At 37.8% G+C, this 25,778-nt stretch overlaps 1 protein-coding gene across 1 annotated transcript in view; it reads right to left on the bottom strand.

The window, feature by feature from the left end:
* Positions 1-25,778, bottom strand: part of NBAS (NBAS subunit of NRZ tethering complex) — a 331,876-nt gene that overhangs the window by 127,385 nt on the left and 178,713 nt on the right. The window contains exons 33-38 of the mRNA XM_014731302.3: positions 23,138-23,251; positions 20,832-20,989; positions 20,016-20,105; positions 6,698-6,865; positions 3,508-3,621; positions 3,047-3,170 (exon numbers count right to left, since the gene is read on the bottom strand). Coding sequence (XP_014586788.2) covers positions 3,047-3,170; positions 3,508-3,621; positions 6,698-6,865; positions 20,016-20,105; positions 20,832-20,989; positions 23,138-23,251 — 768 coding nt within the window. The remainder of the gene's footprint in view (positions 1-3,046; positions 3,171-3,507; positions 3,622-6,697; positions 6,866-20,015; positions 20,106-20,831; positions 20,990-23,137; positions 23,252-25,778) is intronic.

Below are 25,778 nucleotides of genomic sequence, written 5' to 3'. Positions count from 1 at the left end.
ATGTCCATCTCGTTGATGAGGAAATGGAAGTAAAGAAAACCTGAATAATATTCTTCAGCTTGAACGCCTGTCGCTTTCAGTAGAGGGTTCATTTAAAACGTTTAACTTAGCACATAGGCCTTGCATTTCCTCGCAGCCTACTACTGCCTCATTTCTTCACTGGTTGCCCACATAAACTCCTCTCCAGTTATTAGAATAATTTACGAATCCCTGAAAAGCCATGATGTTTATCACCTTTGCTTCTGTGAATTTTAATGCCTCTTCCTAAAACACGCCCAGTTCTCCCTCTCCCAACCCACCTCCCTCTCAATTCCCCCCCCTCTTTTCATCTACATTACTCTTACTCATCCTTCAAAACCCAGGTCAAATATCATCTGCTCCAGGAACCCTCTTCAAACACCTTTTCACTCAGCTGTCAGACGTTTATAATCCCAACGCCTCTTGTGTGTGCCTGGCACAGTCCTTATCACGCACAAATTTGTCTGTCTCCTCACCTCGACTGTAAGTCCTTTGAAGACAGGGACAGTGTCTCCCTCAACTTTATATTCCAAGTACTAGGACAGTATCTGACACATAGGTAGTTCAAGGACCTACCTTCAATGACTAATGCATACATGGTGAGAAAGGGAACTGGAGGGGGATCCCCTGGCTCCTCATCAAGTATGGTTCCTCTACTCTACACTGCTCCTCAAGAAAACTTCTCTATTTGCTTCACGTTTCAAGATCATTTTGATGCCTCATAGTTTAGTTACCGACTACAGCAAAGATGGTCAAGTACTCTAAGGACCCTATGAAAAGAGGAGGCCTAATAACCCAGAAACCTGTGTCTCACAAGGGCCTGAGGCTTTCTCCAAAAACAGCTCTGGAAAATATCAGAAGCCTTAATAAACTGGGAAATCAGTCTGAGAGGGTCTACTCTAGGCAGAGCTTTTACCATCTTTAGACCTTTACCATGAGTCCACGATTCTGCCTTCGTGTGAGGCATATCTTCTGTATGAGAGGTACTCAATTCACTATATGCAACTTGCAAGCTAACTGATAAATAAAAATATTATATGAATCACTGTTTCCAAACTTCCTGTTTACTACTTCAGTCCATTATTACGCCAATCAACAGGTGATACTTCCACAGCTAACCCAGTATTTTCCTAAGGTCTTTGAGTCTATCTGAACAAACCAACCCAATAATCAATCATAATTTGATCCATGAGTAAATAATTAAAGACAATTTATTCAGAAGCAGGTTTGAGAAACAAATGGGTGAAACAGATGACACCTCTCATTCCTGTGTGTTACACCTTCAGAATTTTACCCTTTACTACGAGTATGGGAATGTCATGTGTGGTGAAATGAAAGAGGAACAAATAATAATTCCATTTTGAGGTGCTTTTATTCTTCAGGATAATTTTCTCTCCTATTCACAAACTCCATCTTGCAAAAATTATACCTTCAACATACTGACAAATTTTGAACAGAAAATATCAAACTAAACAACACCACTGACGTTTTTATTTGTTGATTTGTTTAATGCTCTTCCTACATTTTTTGCCTCACTTCTTGCAGAGACTGGTACAATGGGAGGAGTACTATCCACCTTCAATGATTGAATAAAGCTGAATTTGAATTAAGTTCTACCAATTCTTGGCTACGTAACCCAGAAAAAATGATTTCATGTCCATGAGACATGGTTCTTTATCTGTAAAATAGGACTGATGATAAATACCAGGTGGTTTGTCATGAAGATTAAATAAGATGGTGTATTAATAGCAGTTGACACAGGGCCCGTCTCACAGTAGACAAACTGAATGCTGGCTACAAATAAATGTCTATGGAATTGAAAACAAATAAAGACATTTTTTTAAAAAGAAAAGCAAAGCAAGAAGTAATAAAGAAAAGTTAAAAGAGGAAACAGCAATGCAACTACACTCTTCATATATATTCAGTATAATTTATAAGACATACCAAGAATTTAACAATAGCTTTTTGGAGGAAAAAAGAAACATAAATGTACTCATCGACTGTGAGATACACTCTGGTTTTAGAAGTGATAACAAGTAGAAAAACATGCACCTCAGAAGTGAAGAAAAAGGGTACACTTAATAAACCTCCAGTATTCAAGGGGCCCGCACATTGGATGGAGAAGTGGTATTCACTTTCCCTTTTCCCAACTACATATAAATATTAAATGAAGGAAAAGATTATCCAAAAACAAGTTATCATATCAGGTTTCTGGGAAAATGGCAATTCTATTCTCTGTATACATCTTCCCAAATTTTATTCCACACAGCCATGTGCTGAGGTAAAAGACAGCATCAGCCAGGTTTACTGGCAGTTAGAGGGGGCCAGGAATATGTAAGTGGAAGTTGTTGACAGAAAACTTTTTTCCCTCCCCTTCCTTCCCCCTCCTTTCCTCCTTACTGATGCCTGGGATATAGATAAGATAGCTGGAGCTTCAGCAGCCCTTAAGTCATGAGGTATTCACTAAGGATGGCAGAGCAGAGACAGTGGGAATTGAAAGAAAATAGTCAAGGAAATGACCCTAGAATCTTGAAAAGAAGTAAGGAGGCTAAAGAGAAAAAAGGACAAATGGCAAGGTGCCTTTGGTAAACTTGCATACATTTAATTCTGCTCAAAAAATTCTACATGTAAAGATATGCCACCACACAGAAAATTCTTAAGATCAAGTAGACATCTGCATTCTATGAAGTAAATACTTAAGAGTTCCTAACTAACACATACAAGCAAAAAGAAAGAAATATTTATTGAGTACTTATACTATTCACTATAAGAATTACTTTACATAATTAAAAATTTAAAGATAGAAATTGTATCATATTTATCCTTTTAAATCCTTAATATTAGTAAGTATCTGGAAAACAAAGTATTGAATACATATTTCAAATAAATGATGGTGTCAAGTTAAGCTATTCAAAATTACTGAAAAATTTATTTTTGTTTTTCTTAGCTCTCATTCATTCATACACTTTTAATTATTTTTCTCCTAATATGTTACACCCTGTCAATGGACTAGAACCTTCTTTCATACCTTCTGTTGTTGGAAATACTTCTTCTGCTTCAGTTTTAGTCTCTGCCAGTTTTCCAGTTCTCAGCAATACTTCTGCGAAGCTTTCCACTGGGACATGCTGATAGGTGTCATAGGTTACTTCAGACTAGATAAAAGAAGCAGTTACATCATTGAGTAGGGTGTCTTTTTGTCCATGAAGATATTCTTAGAAAACACAATTATGGGATTTTATATCTTCTGGTGACTTGAATTATAACTTCTCACTTACTAAAGCATATTACTTTATGTGAAACTTTAAATAGATTTTAATCTCATAATATGTGGTAATGTATAAGAAACAAATCACACAAAACCAATGAATAACCTGAGTAAAAACAAAGCCAAAGAAGTACATTTTCAGGAAAATTTTAGTTTTTGTTTATACTAAAATGCCCACAACAACGTGACGATTAAATCTATGTTCTTAGGCACACTGTCCTTACCTCTGCGACAAAGGGATTGGAGATGACAGATTCATAAAAAGGATGACAGCCTTGTTTTTCTAGATCTTCATTGGCTACAGCTCTAATTCGATAAGCACCACCAAATTCTCGCCCCTAAAGAGAACAAAGTGAAGAAGAGTGGATAAAAAGAAAGAGAGCTGAAAAGGCAGCGAGGGAGGGAGGGAGGGAAGAAGGAAGGAAGGAAGAACTCATTTCAGGAGAAACTGATCAATGTGCGTTGTGTGATCTAAAGAGAGAGTCAGAGTGACATAGGCACCCTGCAGAGAATGTAAGAATAATAACCACATTCTAAGAAGCACTCCAACCTCATCCTGCTGCGCCTTTTGATTTTCCTGGGCACTCTGACATGAATGAATCAGAAATGCTGATGCAATCACTGTTATACACATGGTGAGTTTTCTATATTATAGTCAGAATAACCTTCCTAAAACATCATTTTGTATACTGCTCACTGGCTCAAAAAACCTTTAGTACCTGTGAACAATGCAAACAGTCAACAGTATCAAGCCTAAACTAAGCAGAATAACATTTAAGCTTATCAAATGTTAATTAATGTTAAAGACTAACTCGCCGCTCCAACCAAAACAATCTACTTTATGCATCCCACTGGCCTCTACACCTTTCTTCCATTATGAGGGGCCTGTCCATGCTGACTGCCCAGTTAGATTCCACCTCTCCTTCCAGGCCCACCTCAGACCCCACCTGCTGAAACCCTACCAGACAGAAGCAAGATATAACTGTGTCCCTTTCATTATCCCCACCTCCTCCACAACTACAATCCACACAAATGCCTTTAAGACTTGTCATCAGCAATCCTCATTAGTAATACTTTAGTATCTCTAGTATGGTTAATTATGTTGTGCCTTCCTCAGATAGACTGTAAAGCTCCTTATTGGAAGAGCCAAGTAAAAGATATTCACCCATCCCTCCAAAGTTTACTGAGCGCTTACTTTAAGCCAAGCATAGCCCAGGGAAACAATGAAGCTGCTGCTGCAAATGATGATAAAAATTACAACTGATAGTTAATGAAAATTATATACTAGGCACAGTGTTAAATACTTTATCTAAGACATACACCCTCAAAAAGCCCAACATGTGAGACAGAAAAGTAACTGTAATCATGATCCAGTATGATACATGCAATGATAAGAGATGTACAGACTTACCCCAAAGTCAAGCACATAGCACCTCAGTCAATGGTATCTTCATTTACCCAACCGTCTGGGCTATCATCCTTACTTCTCCTCTTTCCTGCATATCCCATACTTAGACCATCAGCAGGTCCACAAAATACATCCCCAAAGCAACCACTTCCCACTTCCTTCGTGGCTACCCTTGTCCAAACCACCACTGTCTTTCACCTGGACTACCGGAATAGAGATCAGTCTTTTTGCTACACTACAGCCAGCTTTCTAGACAGCAGTGAAATGGTCTCTTAAAAGTAAAGGTGGATCACACATTGCATTGCCTAAATTTTCCAACAGCTTTCCATCTTACTCAGAATAAAACCTGTGGTCCCTACCATAGTCCATACGAGGCTTTATATAGTTGACCTCTTCGCCACCTCTCTGATCTCATCTCCTACCATTCTTCCCATTGTTCACTCAGCGCATACTACATTGGCCTCCTTTGTGTTCTACAAAGATGTCAAGCACATTCTCTCAACAAGGGCTTTGCACTTGTTCTACTGGGCTCAATCAGGTTTCTGCTCAGTGATTCCTCTTCTGAGAAACCTACCTTCCCTATCTAAATCAGAACTTCACTCCCTCAGTTATCATGAGGATTCCCTTACCTTGCTTAACTTATCTTCACAGTACTCCTTACCACCTGCCACTACATTATTACATAAATATTTTATTTGTTGGTTTCTTTGTCTCTCCTACTACAATATAGGTTCCAGAGGAGAAGGGAATTAGACAGAAGTGTTTCCTAACTCTATTCCCAGTGATTAGCACAGTATTTGACCCATAGAAAATGCCTGTAAGTATTGGCAGAATGAATGAAGGAATGAGAGAAATAGCCGGTATTTGGGGTGAACTTATAAGAAAGCACGTGCTTCTTTTTCACCTCCATTTTCCAATGTGAGACTAAAGGATCACAGTTTGGGAATTGAAGGCAGTAGGGAAACGATGGGTTAAAACATCACAGAACGCAAACTCAATTGCTCCGCTGCTTGTCCTGACCTCTACTTCCAAAGTGGCTGAAAGAAATCTGTTAAACTGTTCTCTTTACCTACTAAAGACTGAATGTGTCCCCCCACCAAAATCCATATGTTGAAACCCTAAGTCCAATGTGACGGTATTAAGAAGAAGGGCCTTTGGTAGGAGATTAGGTCCTGAGGGCAGAGCCCTCATGAATGGAATCAACTCCCTTATGAAAGAGACTCCGGAGAGCTCCCTCACCCCTCCCATCATGTGAAGACAGTGATAAGATGGTGTCGATGAACCAGGAAGCAGGTTCTCACCAGACACTAAATCTGCCAGCGCTTTGGTCTTCGACTTCCCAGCCTCCAGAACTGAGAGAGATAAATGTCTGTTGCTTAAGCCATCGAATCCATGGTATTTTTGTTATAGCAGCCTAAAAGAACTAAGACAGCCCCCAAGATAGTGCCTAGCACTTTTTCTCAACTACTGGCCTGTAGAAACACAGCACAAGAGAGTAAGCATTGATAAAATTATTTTTCTTTTCATCCCACTAAACTTTAATTCTGACATATAAGCCAGACCATACCTGAATCTATATCAGTGTCTTTTGCAACTACTCTATGGGACTATATTACATTCTATAAAATAAATTACTCATTCTATATCTGATGGGAAGCCTAGATTTCTTAACAACTGAAGAGCAGTGCTAATGAGTTGATAAAAACTACACAACTGATTTTATTTATTTATTTTTTTTTAAAGATTGGCAACTGAGCTAACAACTGTTATCAATCTTTTTTTTTTTTCTGCTTTATCTCCCCAACCCCCACCCTGTACATAGTTGTATATCTAGGTTGCAGTTGTGGGACATGGGACACCACCTCAACGTGGCCTAACGAGCAGTGCCATGTCCGGGCTCAGGATCCGAACCCTGGGCCGCCACAGCGGAGCACGCAAACTTAACTACTAGGCCACGGAGCCGGCCCCCTACACAACTGATTTTAAAAAGAAAGACACTTGCTTACTTGCAGGGGTCGAAGGTAAGTTAAAGACTTCTTCCACCACTGCCCGTCACTGACAGCCTGCAGCACAGCCTTGGTGGTCGTCGTGGTGTTGGAAAGCACTTTCATGGTGGCAGCTGTGGTCCAGTGCAATAGGTCAGCTGAGTTGCTGCCTGGAACGCTTACTTCATCCTGTGTTAAAAAACAAAATGGCAAGTGCAAAAATGTGCATTGTCACAAGAACAGAGAGCGACAATGGGACTACTGAAAACTATTAGACATGAAGATAGATAAAAAATCCATCTTTGCGAGTAACAAAAAAATGTGAAACAAAGCACTCTTGGCATACTGTATCTCCTTGAACCATTTACAAAAGAAAATTTGGTAAAGGAAAAAACATCACAGTACATTAGTCAAATAGTCCCTTTCAGAAACATTTATAAAGCCAATAATGGGTTCTTTATTGTTTTATCAATCTAATATCCTACCCATGAAATACTCATGTTCATTTCTTTGACAAGACAGAGTATTTATTATTTAGATTAATTAAGAAATAAATTATCCATTTGAACAATGCTACTGCTACCCAGACAGAGGCAGAGATTCAGATGATACACCTTTAAATGCTGAAAGCCATTTTGTTTCATCTAAACAAGTGAATGATTAACAGTGTTTAAAAGGTTTATAACATGGAAGCTCCTGCCAATCCTGAAGCAATCAGCCAAAACTCTAACTTTCCATTTACCAACCTGAGAGAGTCCATGTGGAGGAAAAACACCAATACATTAGCATTCTTTTAAATAAAAATGACAGCGACCACATCTGCTTTTGATCAAAGAAAAATATTATTTGTTCTACAAAAATAAAGTTCTTGGTTTAGTGTCTATCTACTTCTACTTATTTTTTCTAAAGTATCCCAGTTAAATGAAAGAAAAATTAAGGCCTAGTCTTCCGATTTCAATAGCTCTCTTGCCACTCATAGAAGGATAGCTTATTTAGGCTATTTAGGTCTACAGCACATCATTCACTAATAAGTTATTCAAGAAAGAAAAAAGGACAAATCATGTACTCACTCAGTGATTACCAAGACATCATCACACAACAAATACTTAAAGGCACTGTTTTAGACCAACCTGATAGTTGCCGTACATGGTAGGTAGAATTACGAGCCCTCAAAGATGCCCACATCCTAATCCCTGGAACCTGAAAATATGTTACATTACATGGCAAAGGGGCTTTGCAGGAGTGATTAAGGACACAGAGCTTGAGGTGAGGAGATTATCTTGAATTATCCGAGTGAGACTAACCTAATCACGTGAGCCTTTAAAGCAGAGACTCTTTCCCAGCCAGGGTCAGAGAAAGAGGGTCAGGGAGACGCAACAGGGGAAGAAGCCGGAGAGATCTGAGGCCTGAGGGGACTCAACCCATCGCTGCTGGCTTTGAGGATGGAGGAAGGAGACCACAAGTCAAAGAATGCAGGAAGCATCTAGAAGCTGAGAACAGCCTTCAGGTGACAGGCAGCAAGGCAATGGGGACTCCAGTCCTACCACCACAAGGAATTAAATTCCGTCAACAACATGAATGAGCATGGAAACAGACTCTCTTCTAGGACCTCCAAAAAGAACACCGACCTGTCAGCCCCTTGGTTTGGCCATGTGAGGCTCTGAGCAGAGACGCACCCGAGCCTGCCAGATTTCTGTCCTATGGAGATTATAAAATAATCAATTCGCACTGTTTTAAGCTGCTAAATTTGTGGTAATATGTTATAGCAGCAACAGAAAATGAATACTTCATGTTAGGATGCTTGATAATTTCTAGAAAATCATTCTGAATTGTATTCTGACTTCTAAAGGGCAATGTATTTAAGCTATATTAACCAAAGCTTACAACTTGCCCAGTTTGGTGTTGGTTAAGGTTTCTCATAAGATTTTCTAAACTATGCTTTTACATGAAAATAAAAATTTGTGTCCCAACATTAGAAGAAATGATAATCATGTGACACAAAGGAGGTGTTTGCTAACTCTACAGTGGCAATGCTATTGCAATATAAATGTATCAAATCAATATGTTGTACACCTTAAACTTATACAATTAATATGTGAAATAGGTCTCCATTAAAAAAATTGTGTTTCCTATGGGCTTTATGGACATTGAGAAAAGTATAAACTATCAATGCAATATTATGTATTATAACTTAATTATGAAAACAACATAGAAAAAACAGAAGACAGGCTAATTAAAAAAATCATGTTAAACTGCTTGTGTATTTATAAAGGCAACCATGCTAAAAATAATTGTTTGGAGTTTAGGTGCCAATAAAAAACAGCACCTCTCCTGGGTTTCAGATTGTGGCAGATACTGCAGCTTGGTTCACTCAACTCCATTCTGACCCCCTTACAGACTGTCTAGAAGTGGAAAAGCTCAAGACTACATTTCCCAGACTCCCTATAGCTGGCTTTGCACACGTGACCTAGTTTTCTTCAAACAGGTGTAGCCACTGCATGGAATTTGGGAGGCAGAACTATACCAGAGACCATACTTGTGTTATTTCCGTGATTTCTACTGGCAGGCAGTAAACTTAACTTTTTTTCATTCTTTTTTTTTTATAGTCCTAGTTGCTTTTTTGCTGCAGTGGTAATATAAGCCCCAGTGCCCAGACCCCAGTTTCATGGGGTTAAAGGACAGGTATGAAGCACCATTTTGCTGGCTGGTATCTTGGCAGAATCAGCGTGGCATTGGAGCCAAGTGATAAGGAGTAGCTTTCTGATTTTCCAGCTGCGTATGGCAGATTGCAGCTCCCTTAGCAGGCAAGTTCTGCAACACTGTTCTAGTAGTTACTCTTACAAATTAACACCTAAAGCCTGCTCCTCCAGTCCTTTCAATGATTTCGTAAGACCCCAATTCTCCATAAAAAATCTCCTTCTGCTCATAATAGCTAGAATGTTTTCTGTTACCCTACAACTGAAACTTGATTTATTTTTTAAAAATAATAAAGAATGTGAGCAGAAATCAGAAAAATGAGCATTATCATCTTTATTCTGGAGTGAAGAATATGGCTTCAATCTACAGTCACACTGAAGCTGCAATCTTTATGCAAATCTCTATCTTAGAGCAAAGTTTCCAAGGAGGAGCTGAGTCTACAGAGCAGACACATCTAACCAAAATCACCAGATCAGCCCAGTAGTGGGAAACTGAGCGGAACAAACTTCCAGAACTGCCTCAAACCTGTGCTGTCCAACACAGTAGCCACCAGTCATGTGGGGCAACAGCACACTTGAAACATGACTATTCCAAACTGAGATGTGCTGCAAATGTAAAACACACTGGATTTTAAAGGCTTAGTACCAAAACAAATAAATAAAACAGCCCACATGTGTTAACCTCAAGGAACACAGGCTAGAGCAGAATGCACCCTTTCTATTGATAGGCATAACCAAGAGGCCATCTAGGGGCCTTACATTCTCAGTTCTTTCTCTCAATTTCAGCAATCAGGAACGTTATGCACCCTCTCCTCTGTGGGTACAGTTTGATGCATTTTAACACACCCAGGGAACCAGCACTAAGACTAAGAAATATACCATCACCAGAATCCAAGATATCTGTCTTGCGCTCACTTCCAGCCACCACCACTGCCGAGATAAACATTATCCTGACTTCTAGAAGCATAAATTTATTTTGCCTATTTTTATATTTTATATAAATGGAATTATGTTCTCTTTTGTGTATGATTTCTTTTACTCAACATAAATTTATTCATATTCTTGCAAGTAGTTATTGTCTAACTCATTAGTGTAACGCTATTACACTGCTAATGCAAAAGTACTACGTTGTGTGACTATGTCAGAACTTATTTATCCTTTCTTCTATTGATGAGCATTTGGGTACTCTTCAATTTGGAGCTAATACCAATAGAGCTGCTCTGAACATGCTAGTAATTATCTTTTGGTGAACACATGCCTTTCTGGGTATACACCCAGTAGTGGAATTACTAAGACACAGAGTATGCATAGGTCCAGACTTAGTAAACAGTGCCAAACATTTTCTAAAATGGTTATACCAATTTATATTCTAACCAGCAACTACAAGAGTTCTAGTTGCTCCACATCCATGCCAACACATGGTATTACATGTCTTTTTCCTTTTAGCAGTACTAGTGAGTATGTCATGGTACCTCTTTCTCATTTTAATTTGATCTCTCCAGTGACTAATGAAGTTGTGTACCTTTTCATGTATTTGTTGGCCATTTGAGTATCCTCTTTTGTGACGTGTCTGTTCAAATCTTTTTCCCATTCTTCTGTTAGTTAACTGTCTTCCTTATTCATTTGTAGGAGTTCTTCGTATATTCTGGATGCACACCGCTTACTAGATATATAGGTTGTGAAAATTTTCTACTACTCTACAGATTATCTTTTCATTGTCTTAATGGTGTCTTTTGATTAACAGAAGTTCTGAATTTTAAATTAGTCCAAGATATCTGTTTTTTCATTTTATGATTAGTATCTTTTCTATTATATTTAGGAAGTCTTTGCCTACTCCAAGGTCATAAGGATGTTCCATATTTTCCTTGACATGTAATATTTTTGCTGTAAGTAAAATCCTGTTAAGACAGTGTAATACCCCTCTCCAATGCACTCATAGCATTATATGCACACTCTTAATGCACTTGCCAGAATATATTGATATTATGATTTTGTTTGTCTCTTTGTCTTCTCAACTAGACAGGAGCTTTTCAAGGGCAATGACTATATTTATTCATTGCTATATCCTCAGAGCATGTGAAACTCCCTAATGTGTAATTTGTATCTGTAGATATGTGTAAGCAGTCTAGTTTTACTGCACTATTTAAATATTTGAAGATATACTTTCTAAAGCCTAATATGATGTGCCTACAGTAGCTAAATGTTATTCAAATAAGATTTCATGTCACATTTTCCATTCCTGTTCATCTTTAGAATCTTCTTAATTGAGAGGGTGTACTGAATGATTTGAATGTCATCAACTAATCCAAGTATAGAACTAAAAATATAAACATGGTAAGAAATACGGCACTTAAACAGAATACAACTTCAGTCAGAGGAAAATTGAAAGATAGCAAAAAACACAGGCTACAAAACAATTACTTCACTTCATCAAATGAACCTAAACTTTCTTGCTGTTCATATGGATGGGCTAACTCAAGATAACAAATTTAAAACATATGAAACTTAAAAGTTTGTTTCAGGAGATAAATGAAATCCACACGCTCAGAAATGGATGTGATAAAAGGATTTTCTGTAAGACATCCCCCTAATGAGAATTACAAAAGAGAAAGTAAAATAAAAGGCTCATTTGAACCACAGAAGAAGCATTTAATTTGGAGGCAGTCTACCAAGATTATAGTGTAACCAGAGTCATTAAAGAGAAAAATAGTTTTCTTTCAACTATATGTAATAGGGGAAGAAAAAAAAATGGTTAGGCAAAATTTACTCCTGAGATGATTTCTGTTGGCATTTTTTAAATTCATAGATGCACACTGTTAATTAATTTAGAGTATATAACAGCAGAAATAGATTAATCCCCAAAACCAAATCAACAACTCCCAGCATAAAATTTAACATGAAATCTCATTAACGTCAAGTGTGCTTCACAGCTCAAAGGTTAACTTACTAAGCACTAATAATATTTTTCAAATCCTACAAGAGACATCATTACCAAACAGGGTCACAAGAACACAGATAGTTCCACATGTCAAGCTTGGCTTACAGAAAGGATTCTTGTTGATCAACTACTAAAACGAATAATCTGTTTAGGAACTGCTTTCTCTAGTGTCTGATAATATAAACGTTAATTCCTGGGAAACCTGTTTATCTACTGTAAACTGAGCTGGTGGTACACACAAACTAGGTAAGGATTACAAACGGCTCAAACCGAGCTCAACCACTATCCTTTCTCCTCCAACAATCTTTAGGTAATCCAAAGTACTTCCCTGCACCTGACCCTTATTGATAGCCAATTTCATCCTGAACTCAAAATATTAAGAATGCAATCTTTATTACCAGTGATGCCACATTTAGAAGTATCCGTGACAAGAAGCAGTACAAAAATACCCCATGGAATAAACCACTCTAAAGTCTGACTCTACTTCATTCAGTTCATCTGCTAATTAACAGGCCAGGCTACAATTTAGACGCTCTTACCTTTGGGAGTCATGGACCTCTATACATTTCTGATGAAAGCTATAAGTCCTTTCCTCAGAAAAGTGAAGGCACATGCATGTATACACACATGAACAGACAAAGTCATAAACAGACACACAGAGACACCAAATATGCCACACTATTTCAGGAGTTTTAGGGACTAACCCCTTCTTGGCTCTCCTACCAATCCAGGACCCAGATTAAGAGATCTATAGTTATGAAAAACAGAGACATATGCAGTACATTTTTATTTTCTTTTTCCACGTCCAATTGTTTAATCAGCACTTACACAAAGTTATGGAGAATAAATCATAAGTAAACAGGAAACTATCTATCCCGGAAGCCCATTTCTACCATTTTATCCCAGAGCAATACTAGCATGAGCATGCAAAGATGTGTACATGTGTACATGTGAACTGCTCAGTGCCGTTCAACCTAAAATAGAGGAAAACTTGGCACAATTTAAATGTCTAAAAACAAAGGAAAGATAAATAAACCATGGTACATGCTTCCAATGACCACCACCCATCACCACATATATGGTGTCTATGTAACAACAGGGGCAGACATCCATGACACAGAACGTTACATGAATAAAGCAAGCTTCAAAATAATATATGCAGTATGAATTCATTTTAGCTTAAAAACAAAATAATAATCCTCCAGGAGACAAAGGAGAGCTGTACAGAAAATCTGTCTACACTTAGAAAAACTGTGGAAGGATATACGTAAAGGTCAAAATGTTCACCTCTGAGCAAGGGGATTCATGGAATGAGTGGAGAGAAAGAACTGAGAGGGAAGAAAGAGAACTTATATATTAACGTATTATTGATACAATTATTTTTATATCTGAAAAAGGCAGAAAGGCCAAAGTTAAGAATAAATATCCATGTATCTTATATCAAAAGTTAACAAACAGTACCATTTTATCATAAACATTTCACATTTTGGGGCTGGCCCGTTGGCATAGTGGTTGGGTTTGCATGCTCCGCTTCAGCGGCCTGGGGTTTGCTGATTTGGATCCCAGGCGAGGACCGAGCACTGCTCGTCAAGCCATGCTGTGGCAGCATCCTATATAAAGTAGAGTAAGACTGGCACAGATGTTAGCTCTGTGACAATCTTCCTCAAGCAAAAAGCAGAAGAATGGCAACAGATGTTAGCTCAGGGCCAATCTTCCCCACAAAAAATAAATAAATAAAATAAATGTTTCGTATCTCCTTTTTTTTTACTTCCAAGAAATAAAGTATGCCAGATAATGTTGATTATCTGAACTCCTATCTGCCCTCAAATGGATTGTTAAAATAAAAGTCTGCACTATTTTTGTAATTAAAGAAAATACTATAAATTCCAGTCAAGATGAAGCTATGAATTCATCTTTCAAAATGCTCACTGTGCTCCAAAATACTGAGAATAATAGAAAAAAGAGTCAAAGACACTCAAGGTCAATAAAGTTCAATATTTTTGGGCTCAAAAGTCAGATGCTGGCAATGGCTGCCAGATGCTCCCTTCCAGAGAACCGTGAATCCAAAGGATCCCCTGTAAGAAGGAAACATTGGCCAGGCTTACTGCCTGGGGCTACGTATTTTTATAAAGCTGTAGGCCTAGGGAGGCAGAGAACAAAGACAGGGCCCAAAGGAATTGGGCCAAATCCCTCACTGGTTCCATGTGTGTATTTCTCACATCCTCAACATTATCAGTGGGAAGGAGTCCCACGTGAAAAGTTACTATAGGATGTGGTTTTGGACTGAAGCACCACGGGGTTAGATGGAGGCAAACCACAAAACTACAGAATCCTTAGATAGGGGCTGGGGAAATAAAAATTAAACCGAATGAAATGGCTTGAACGAAAATCCCAAAAGACGTTACCAAAAGCAATAATTGTAAGAAAAATCCACTTCAGGTGAAATTATTTCATTTAAAACTTCAAAATATTAAGTTGTCTTTCTGCATACTAAATATGAGATTTAAAATCCTTTACAAAAGAACAAGCTATCACATAAAAGAAAACAAAACAAATATGATCCTATTGAGTTAATTTTGGGTATGAGGTAAAGCTCTAAATTCTTCTGTTTGAATGAGGATATTCCTCAAGCCTATACTTACCTCGTACAAAAAGTAGCTGCTTCTTATTACTTATTTATCAATAAATATATAAACAAAACTCTTAGAAAAAAGCATAGGAGTGAATCTTCACAACCTTGAGTCAGGCACAGATATCTGAGATACAACACCAAAAGCATAAGCAATAAAAGAAAATATTAGTGAACTGGACTTCAGCAACATTAAAAACTTTTGAACTTCAAAAGCCACCATGAAGAAAGTAAAAAGTCAAGTCACACACTGAGAGAAAAACATTTTCAAATCAGACATCTGATAAAGGACTTGTATTCAGAGGTTAAAAAAAAAAAACTCTTGGGGGCCGGCCCGGTGGCGCAGCGGTTAAGTTCGCACATTCCGCTTCTCGGCGGCCCGGGGTTCGCTGGTTCGGATCCCGGGTGCGGACATGGCACTGCTTGGCAGCCATGCTGTGGTAGGCGTCCCACGTAGAAACTAGAGGAAGATGGGCACGGATGTTAGCTCAGAGCCAGGCTTCCTCAGCAAAAAGAGGAGGACTGGCAGTAGTTAGCTGAGGGCTAATCTTCCTCCAAAAAAACAAACAAACAAACAAACAAAAAAACTCTTACAGCTCAATAAGAAGACGACAAATAACACAGTTAAAAAATGAGTAAAGTATTTGTAGCCATTTCACCAAAGAAACTACAGAAATGACCAATAAGCACATGAAAAGATGCTTATTATTAGTTATTTGGAAATGCATACCAAAACAATAATGAGACACCACACACATCCATAAGAATGGCTTTAATCAAAAAGCCAGTCAATAACAAGTATTAGCAAGCAGGTGAAGAAAATGGAACCTTAAACCTTCCTGGTGGGAAAGTAAAATGGTGCAGCCACTTTGGAAAACAATTTGGCAGTTTCTTCAAACACACACACATACGCCATACAATGCAGCAGTTCCATTCCTTTGTACCTACACGAGAAATCAAAACATATTTCCATACAAAGACTTGTACACCAATGTTCATAGCAACGTTATTCATGATAGATAAAAAGTAGAAACAACCCAAATGTCCATCAACTGGTGAACAGAAAAAGAAAGGGTTATTCACGATATTGAAATACAATTGCCATTTTGCTCACTTTTATCTCAATATTTCTAAATGATCCTTTTATAAATTCGAAAAAGCTTTACGTTTAGCCCATGGCCAAGTTCTAAACATTAATTAGTCCAGTTGTATAAATCTGTAGCCCCTTAAAATGTTTATAACAAGATTTCCCACAGAGAAAATGATTTTTTAATGGGAACCTTGTATATAATCCATTTCCAACTCTAATTAGATTCATCTGGGGAAAACACCATCGGCTAAGTGATATAACTAATACTAGCTAAACAAAATGTTAATATACTCTAAGTGGTGGAATACTGTTATATCTAAAAACCATAATAAGTAACATTAATAAGAAACTGGAAAACTTTAATTTCGGTAGTTATTCACAAATTACGCATTTTGTTCTATTTATAAACAAGTATCTTGTTCACAGGGACAACAGCCAATATCGTCAAACTTGTAGGCTCCACTTGTACTAATGCAAATGCTACTGCACAGCAATTACATCTTTACTTTGCTTGGAAATATAAATAAAAATCATTATTTTCACAACTGAGTAATGAAAGTCTTGAGCATTAAGCAGATTACACATACAGTCAGCTCTCATTTATGAGTTATAATTTAACGTGGTTATTATATCTACTGTTAATGTGTAACACACGGCATCTCACAGCTAAGCACTATATTTTAGTCTAATAATAGTAGCTATAGCATTCTGAAATGTGCTTCGTGAATCAAGGCCGTAATGCGCTCGCTGAGGGTCTGGATTAGCACTTCATGAGATCTAGATCTATTACAACTTGCTGAAAGAGGACAAAGGAAGACAGGGAAGCTTTTAAGGAGCTTAAAAAAAAAAGGGAGAAAAAAAGACAATCATTTTGGAAGAATTCCTTTTCCTCGCTAAGTGGAACATGTAAAGGACTGCTGGTGGCTTCCATTTACTAAAGAGACTCTAATGGAGCAATATACGCCCACTGTGGTAACACAGCATGTCCTACTCCACAGAAGCCACCAAGGGGCCAGGTCGACACTTCCTAACTCATTATAGAAACAGAAAATAGGAAACCCGAAAGTCACAGAAGGCTTTTCATGGATTTTTATAAAGAAGGATGGGGATTCGGAATAAGCTTATGGAGCTGAACTCAGCAGACACACTCTGTAATTTTATACTGAACAAAGAAATGATACACCCTTACACTGGCCAACACGTAACAGGACCTCAATAGCCACTACAGCACACACATATGATTTAAACGGAAATGCCTTGTATTTTTAGGCTAAAATTTACTTTCTAATTCATTTTTACCACAGACTAATCTTTATGCAGTGAGAGTTTCCCACTGAGATTTATCAAACATTTACAAGGCATTCACTATGTGACAAGCCCTCTATTGAGGGAGTACAAAGATAAACGACATACTTCCAGTTACCACACATTGCCACACCACACCACACGAGTGCTGACACAATGATGTGACAACACTCGGGAGACAGAGGAGGAGGAGCAATGAGGACTCAAGGAAAACCTGGCAAAGAAAATGATACTAGATAGGATCAAGGGGTAAGAAAGATAACCCGGGCACAAGACAAGAAGGGCAGCATAGGCAGAAAGAAAACTCTAACTAAATAACACCAGAGGGGTGAAAGAGCCTACTCAGAGACCGGTGCTAAGTTCAGCGTGACTGGAACACAGCACATGTTTGGAAGGCATGAAAAGAAATGAGGCTGGAGAGACAGACAGAGTGAGAGATGCAGCTGGATAAGTTGGGAAGGATCAGAGGCTCAAAATATACAAAACTTGAATAAAGAAGATCTCATGAAAAGCAGGTCTTTATTTAACTGGACCTTGAAAGATGGTAAAATTTGCCAACTCTTCCTAAGACTATACAGAACATTTAGTAACCACTGGCCAGTATAAGAATTCTGAATCCCATGGAGAAAACACCACCGAATTTAACTTGCTTTCACATCCAGTGAGGGAAAATCAAATAACAACTTATCAGCACAACTACAAGTCAAAACCAGCCAAAGGACAAAACGTATCCACGCCACTCCAGGCCCCTGGGAAATGCTGTGGATTCCACGCAGAGGGAGTGCAACAAGAAGGCCCACTGTCTGCGGTGCTGATGGCAGAACACAATCCTCCATGAGTATCTGATCTCCCAGAACTGTTACGCCCAATCTGGAAGCCAGTAGCGTCATGTGGCTATTAAAATTTTAACTTAATTAAAATTAAACAAAACTTAAAATTTCACTCCTTAGTTGTACTACCCAGATTTCAAGTACTCAATGGCTAGATGTGATTAGTGGCTACCATACTGGTCAGTGGAGCTAGAGAACACTTCCCTCACCAGAAAATCCTATTGGTCAGTGCTGTCCTGGAGTCACCATTGCAGGAGGGATGGAGAAAACTCCTTAAGGGCGAAAAGTCACATTACAAACTTCTTTGAGACTCTCAGATCACTTAGCACTGAACTGGGAATACATGCGTATACTCAATATGCTTGTCAAATTGAATTTTTATGTAAAAGAAAGAGTTATGGAAATGGAGTAGTTGTACATACTCCACTATAGGCAAAAGCTAAATAATCTTTGCTCTAGTTTCATCAAGAGATTCCACAACAAATGCCTTGTATCAGAACTGTAAAAGTAACTATATAGTGCGCAACTACAGATGAGTTTGGTAAGATGGATACAGCCAATTTAAAAGCAAAAAAACAAAAAAAAAAGATTAGGTGTAGCTCGTTTATCACAACAGACGTCTTCCAAAATAGTTACTAGAAAAATGAATGACATCTTACACTTTGAAAGTGAAGCTTATTATTTAAAGGAATCCTGTGGAAATCAATCTATAAAGAGGATTATCCTCTCTTAATGTATCTAGTTAGACTATCAGAAATAGCTACTTTCTTCGACCTAAAAAAATATCAATTCTATCTTGCTAGAAATAGTCGTGAAAAGTTACATTCCATGTAGTAAAAACACTGACCAACAGAAGAAAGGTGTCAGTGGGTATATACTTTCTCGTTTCTCTTCCAGGAGGAATCATAGTACCTCAAAACAGAGGATCTCTCCTGAGGTATTTCCATCTTCATTAGTAATCAGAAAGATGCAAATCAAAATCACAATTAGTTATCATTAAACACTTAAGAGAACAGGTAAAATTTAGAAAACTATCACTGCCAAGGTGCTGGCCTGGAGTAAATGGCAATCCCAAACACTGCTGTTGAGAGAGCAATTGGTTAAACCTCTTGGGAAGATCATTTGAGCCTATCAACAGAGGTTGAAGGTACACATAACTGATAACGTACACTTCCAGAGCTAGGTGGGTAGACACCCGAAAGAAAAGTTTGCACATGTGCGCCAGAGACATCTGCAAAATGATGACATTGCATTGTTTTTAGTAGCCAAAATTGAAAACAAACCAATGTCAATCAATATTAGAATGGATAAATAGTAAGATATGTGTATCGCAATTAATTTCTAGACAGCAATAACAATGAATAAACTACAACACATATAATAGCATGGATGAATCTCACAAACATAATATTGAGTGTAACTATTTCTATAAATCACAAAAATAGGTAAAATTAAACTATCACATTGGGAGGGGCATGATAGGTTTTAAAATTATTTAAAACAAGAACAAACAACACAAGCATCTAGTTATTAGCATTAGTCAGGATCTCTGTAAGGAGAGAGAAGAGTTAGAAATTAAATTGGGAGAGAGTGTGGGCTGACTTGTGGAAGGCTGGTCACGTACAATTTTTTATCCATGTGGTGGTTTCATGGGTGATTTTTCTTTTGTGTATTTTCTATAGGAATGTTATATTTTACACACAAAAGAAACTTAGAAGAAAATGTCTCTACACACACACACACACACACACACACACACACAACCCCTCTCGTACTCAAGGTTAGGCGACTCCATTTCATTCCACTCACAACCACCTTTCAAACTCCTCCCTCCCTCTCCTCCTAACTTACCTCTTGTGGCGCTTTACTAGTCAATAGTGAAGCACTGACACCCTCCCCTTCTTCTGGATGGATTTGGAAATTCACTTTTTGATAAAGAATCTGAAAAAAAAGAACATATTATAAAGGAATTGTGTTCTTAAATTTGCCTCTCCTCACAATCTAGGCTTGAAATTTAAAAAGTACTCTTTTGAGGAAAAAATTGCTATGAATATTTCTTAGTAACAAGCTTACTTCAGGACTTCATGAACAGTTTCACAAGGACACAACAGTTTCAGAAGAGGGAATCAACTGTGAAAAACTTCATATACAACGTAATGAATGACTATGAGATGAAAATATGAATTTCAAAAGCTCTTCATACATTTAAGTGTTTGCAACAAGAGTAGATCTATCCTGTGAATTTTATGAAATTTAGCATTCCCTAACCAAAGCCCACTCCCCTGCCATTTCCAAAGGACACTAAAGGGATAATGCCACCAATGGTTTTAACTCATACGGTTTCAAATATATTTCACATGACCACTCTTTGTATGTTTTATTCTTGACAATGCTGACTTTCCCCATTATGTTCAATAATTTATGTTCTAATATTACTTTCTGTTTTTCTCACACCTGCTTTGTACCCTTTCCTCCTGTCATAAAGCCAACAACACTGTTTCATATCCTAATATCTTCAAGTCCCTTTTCACAGGAGTGACAAGCTATTTTCCTTCCATAAAATAAAATTCTCAGAAAATCTTAAAAAATGACCACAAATCTCAGACCCACACACCCAACAAAATATACTTCATACAATTCAGGATTTACTTTATTGGGAGCACTTACCTCTGTCTGCAGAGAGCTGCTAGCTGCCAAAAGAAGTTCGATGCTGCTAGGAGGGCAATGTGTCAAAGCAAAAGCCATGAGTTCTTGACGAATGGCCAAGTCGTGATACCCTTCTGATTGTCCTAACTGGCTACAAACATCCCAACTTTTTGAATAACCTGCAAAATTGGCAAGAAAAAACAAACTGAGTTTCACAAGAAGAAATATCTTCCACCTAAGATGAGAAATGCAGTGGCTTTCTGCTTAGGTCTTGTGTTACCAAAGCAGAATTGGTCATCAGTGATGCATATTACTATGTAAGTGAAATACACAAGTATCTAAAGTAGAAAAGAGAGATCAGGTGGGTTTATTATGCAGAAAGTTCAGCACTACTCCAGACAAGTTCATCTGATAAACTCTCTTAAATTTTAGATTACTTGACAATGAGTACAAATAATCTACTGAGCTTTGATTTCAGTAAAAAGCTAGATATCTGAATTCAGAAGACTGAGGGCATGGCCCAACCATGCTATTTAGCACTTGTGTGAGCTTGAGAAAGTTCCAAGTACCTCACTTCCTTTACTGCTCAAAGAGACAATAACAATAATGCCGTCCTTGTTGGGTTATGGGAGGATTAAACAACCTATATTTTAAAACAACCTGTACTTAAAAGCACTTTATAAACTGCAAAGTGCTAGAAAAAGAAATTATTATAGACAGCTATACAGAATCATTCACTTTATAGATGGAGAGACCCAAGGATAGTGCTAAAAATACAGGCAGCCCCCGACTCCCAGTGGAGAATCTTTTTCCTATACAAGGTTATACTCTGAATTCTTAAAATATACTTCTATTCATATTTGAAGAAGTTCTTGCTGGAAAGTAGGTCCTTTTTCCTAAGTACAAAGGCCTCAGCCCAGAATAATTTCTCTACATACATAAAGTTAAAATTAACTCAGGTACCATCCTTACAGGAATAAAATTATTACAAAGCTTTCTAAATAAATGATTTTAGATTAATACAACCATGATTTTCCAGAATACCATAATTATTCTGAATTTAATGCTGCAAAACCACTAGGTTAATACTACAGAACACAGCTCTTTTTCTAATTTTCTAATGCTGAGGTTATGAAGCATTGAGTTTTTTCCGAGAGTTTCAAATATTTTCACTGATGTATTGACAAAGACTCTCTCCTTGACCAAAGTTTAGTCAGGCTCCTCTGAGCCCTCTTCACAAGTAGGCCCACTCCTCGGGCCAGGCCTTGGCGAGCCTGGACAGCCCAGGTTTAGCAAGATGCTGCTAAGTCAGTTTAGAGAGAATCTCCCACCTTTGATAACTGATCGCCCTTGATATGTGACCACCCTGGCCCGCCTTCAGCAAGAATCCTCCTTCACTCGATGCCTCATCACAGTCATTTTTCCTCCACTGACCCCTCACTCCACTCCTCAGCTGTAAATCCCCAGCCGTCTTTCCTGTACTCGGAGTTGAGCCTGATCTCCCCCCACTGCAGCAGTCCTGAATAAAGCCTTCCGTACTGTTTTTACCAAGTATCAGGATAATTTTTCTTTCACAGTGTACACAGGGAAAGCACATACATCATAAGTGCGCAGCTCCGTGAGTCACCATGAGGTGAAGCACTGCATTTTTAACCACTCGCCATGAAGGCACAGAAAGTGGGTAAAAAGCTGTGCTTGGGCTTTCATATGTTCAGGCACAGCTATAAAACGTGGATCATTTAGGACGGAGCCTAAGATAAGACGACATCACTTCCTACCCCACTGAGGAATGTGTGCTTTAATGGAGAAATTATTCATAATAAAATCTGCTTATCCTCCAGAGACCTGAATTAGAACTTCAATATGGACAATTTTAGGGTTGCGAACTATCTCCGAATTTCTCAATATTAGTTTGAAAAGTACTATGTTATCTTTAAAAATAAAATAAAGAATGTAAATATTGACTATATAGTCACAAATTATAGATACTTGAAAAATTTACATCTTCTTTTATATAACAAACACATAAAAAGGCACTAAAATACTTTACATCAAAACTGTTATTAAAATTATGAGCATGTTTTTAATAGCAAATGGAAAGCAATCAAAATCTCAGATAAAATATAACCTCTGAGCCCATTAAAGTATTTATTTTACTATATAACCACATGGCATACATGCTTATCAGTGCTCACGTAATGTTTCTCAAGCCTCACAAACACAATGTGACTGGTTTACCAATCAGGCCAACTGATTTCCAGACCTTTTCCACTATTCATCATGTAAAGAGGACATGAGCAAAGTACTAAGTAGTTTGTCTGCTTCACCTGTGGCCATCAGCTCCTGGCAATGCACATTGGCTGCCTTGTAGTCATGGAAACGAAGTGCTTGCTCTACTAGAAGGATAAGAACCTGTCCACGCCTTTCTTCTGGGTCTTCATCTGTAAACACACGCAAACAACTTAATAATTTTGACAGCACCAATTGATAAAAGAGCTCATTAACACTGTCTTTCAAATTAATTGAAAAATTCAAAAACAGAGATTAGACTGATTTTAAAAGATTATAGGACAAAAGGTCACAGCAACTTTGACCTTCCAATCTACTTATTAAATCATGGAATTAGCTCTCAGTCTCCTAAGTGATCAATGATTAATATCAGCCCCAGATGAACCACTCCAACCTAAGTGGGTAAAGGAAGTTTTCCACCTAAGAGGGACTCTTTAGACTAGTTTTTTGTTTTGTTTTGTTTTTGAGGAAGATTAGCTCTGAGCTAACATCTGCTGCCAATCCTCTTCTTTTTGCTGAGGAAGACTGGCCCTGAGACTAACATCTGTGCTCATCTTCCTCTATTTTATGTGGGACGCCTGCCACAGCACGGCTTGACAAACCATGTGTAGGTCTGCACCCAGGATCTGAACAGGCGAACCCTGGGCCGCCGGAGTGGAATGTGCGCACTGAACTGCTGCTACACCGGGCCGGCTCCACAACAAGGACTCTTTAAACTTTTTTGCTATTTCTTTTGTTATATTTTGCATTAGAATGTTCTAATTATAATTAATACATGACAAATATAAGGGGAAAAAAAACCTTAAATACAACGTAAAATGTATGTAAATTTTATAGTTTCATTGTGATAAAGTTAATTCATGTATCAGGACCCACAAAATGGAGGCCACCCCAGTGGCCCAGCCCAAGTCAGAAATCTAAACCTAACTTAGCCTGCACTTACAGGAAACATGTGTCAAGGAAACCTAGCATACACCAATCACAATCCTCCAACTCAGCTTCAGCTAGCTTACCTGACCCTCGAAAATAGGACTTGCTCACTTCATAAGGAAATCCCTGATCTCCGGGCCAATCACGCTCTGTTTCCCGGCTGTCTCTCCTAATGCTCTATAAAACTCGCTCTCGTCCAAAATCCCTTGGGAACAATGCTCCACTGCTTGTGAGGCTCTGCACTCCCACAATCCATGGATTGGCTTCCCTTGAATAAATGACCTCAAACTCATTACTAAATGGTCTTCATTTTGTCATTTGACAACTGACAGTACTACTCTTTCATTTACCACAGTGACCATCTAGACTCTAAGACATATACCAAATTTCAGCTTACGTTAACAAAAATATCTTAAATTACCTTCCCGAGAATATTCTTAGACGTCAGCTTAGATGTCACTTCCTTCTTTGGCATCTCCACACTTTTTTCACATAAAATACATGGTTTAGGTGCCCCTCCTCTCTTTCTCCGGATACCAATTTATTGGGGTTATCTTTTTAATCAGCCACATCCTCTATCAGAATTTAAGCTCTTGGAGGACAGGCATTGCTTTCTTGTTGAATTCTCAGTACCCAGGACCAAGTCTTACACATAAGAGGGGCTCAAAAAAATGTATCCATGATGAAATGGGCATAGATTCAATTCAGAAAGTAATTTTCAATTATAGGACAAATAATTCAAAGCTATAATACAAATACAATTTTTATATTTAGGCTAAAAAGTAAAAAGTCTTTTACATTTTAATGAAGTAATGAAACGTTAAAACTACTTTCAATATTCCCAGGGAAAAAGAGGAAATATGTACATCTCTGCATTCTTAAGCTATAATATGGTTTGGAAGAAAAAGTAAACATATCACAAAAAGGGCGGAATGAAACTTTTAAAATATGTGCCCATCAATCTTCTTTCCGTGCTTCAAAGGGTTGAATAAAATCCAAGAGAAAAACTGGCCCAAGCTAGTCTAAAAAGATTCTTAAATCAAGAGATGTTATGGCGCTAAGATTCATATTATTATTATTAGAACAACACATTTCATGTTTTAGTAGTACTAACACATAACACTGGAAATAGAACAATATGTAAATGTTCTTCAGTACTAAATGCACATATCACAATTAATATAAAACCTATTTCCTAGATAATATTCTTGACATGTTTGCATTTATTCAGAATATCGACATGAAAAACGAAAGGGCCAGGTGTGATTTTTTCATGTGACAACTTGGCGAGGTTGTGACGGTATGTTGCAGATGTCATTAAAGCCGCTAATCAGCCGATTCTAAGTAAGAGCCCATTGATGACCACGCCCAACGTCAAAAAAGGTGGAAACACGATAAGAGCAAAGGATTCAAAGTAAGAAACTTCTGAACTGAGACATCTTCAATAAACTATTTCTTTATTCCTGTTTCCTCTCATTCAAAAGGAGACTCACATCTCTGGTGTAAGGGATGCAGTAGGAAGTAACTTAGATATGAATAAAAGCATAAAATGAGAGTTACTGTTGTTAACATAAACTTTCATATGAAGATGGGTCAAATACTCATCTTAAAGTCCAAAGTTCAAATATTTAACTGCTTTTAATTCTACAAAGTTCCAATCTAAGCAGTTGGTTAAAAAGAAAAACGCAAGTGAAAAAAAAAAAACACTCTAAAAAGAATGATGTCTAGAAAAATATTACAAACAAAACA

This window comes from Equus caballus, chromosome 15 (assembly GCF_041296265.1).
Source record: "Equus caballus isolate H_3958 breed thoroughbred chromosome 15, TB-T2T, whole genome shotgun sequence".
Lineage (NCBI taxonomy): Eukaryota > Metazoa > Chordata > Mammalia > Perissodactyla > Equidae > Equus > Equus caballus.
Note: the sequence above shows the minus strand (reverse complement) of the source record. Positions and strands in the feature narration are given on the sequence as shown.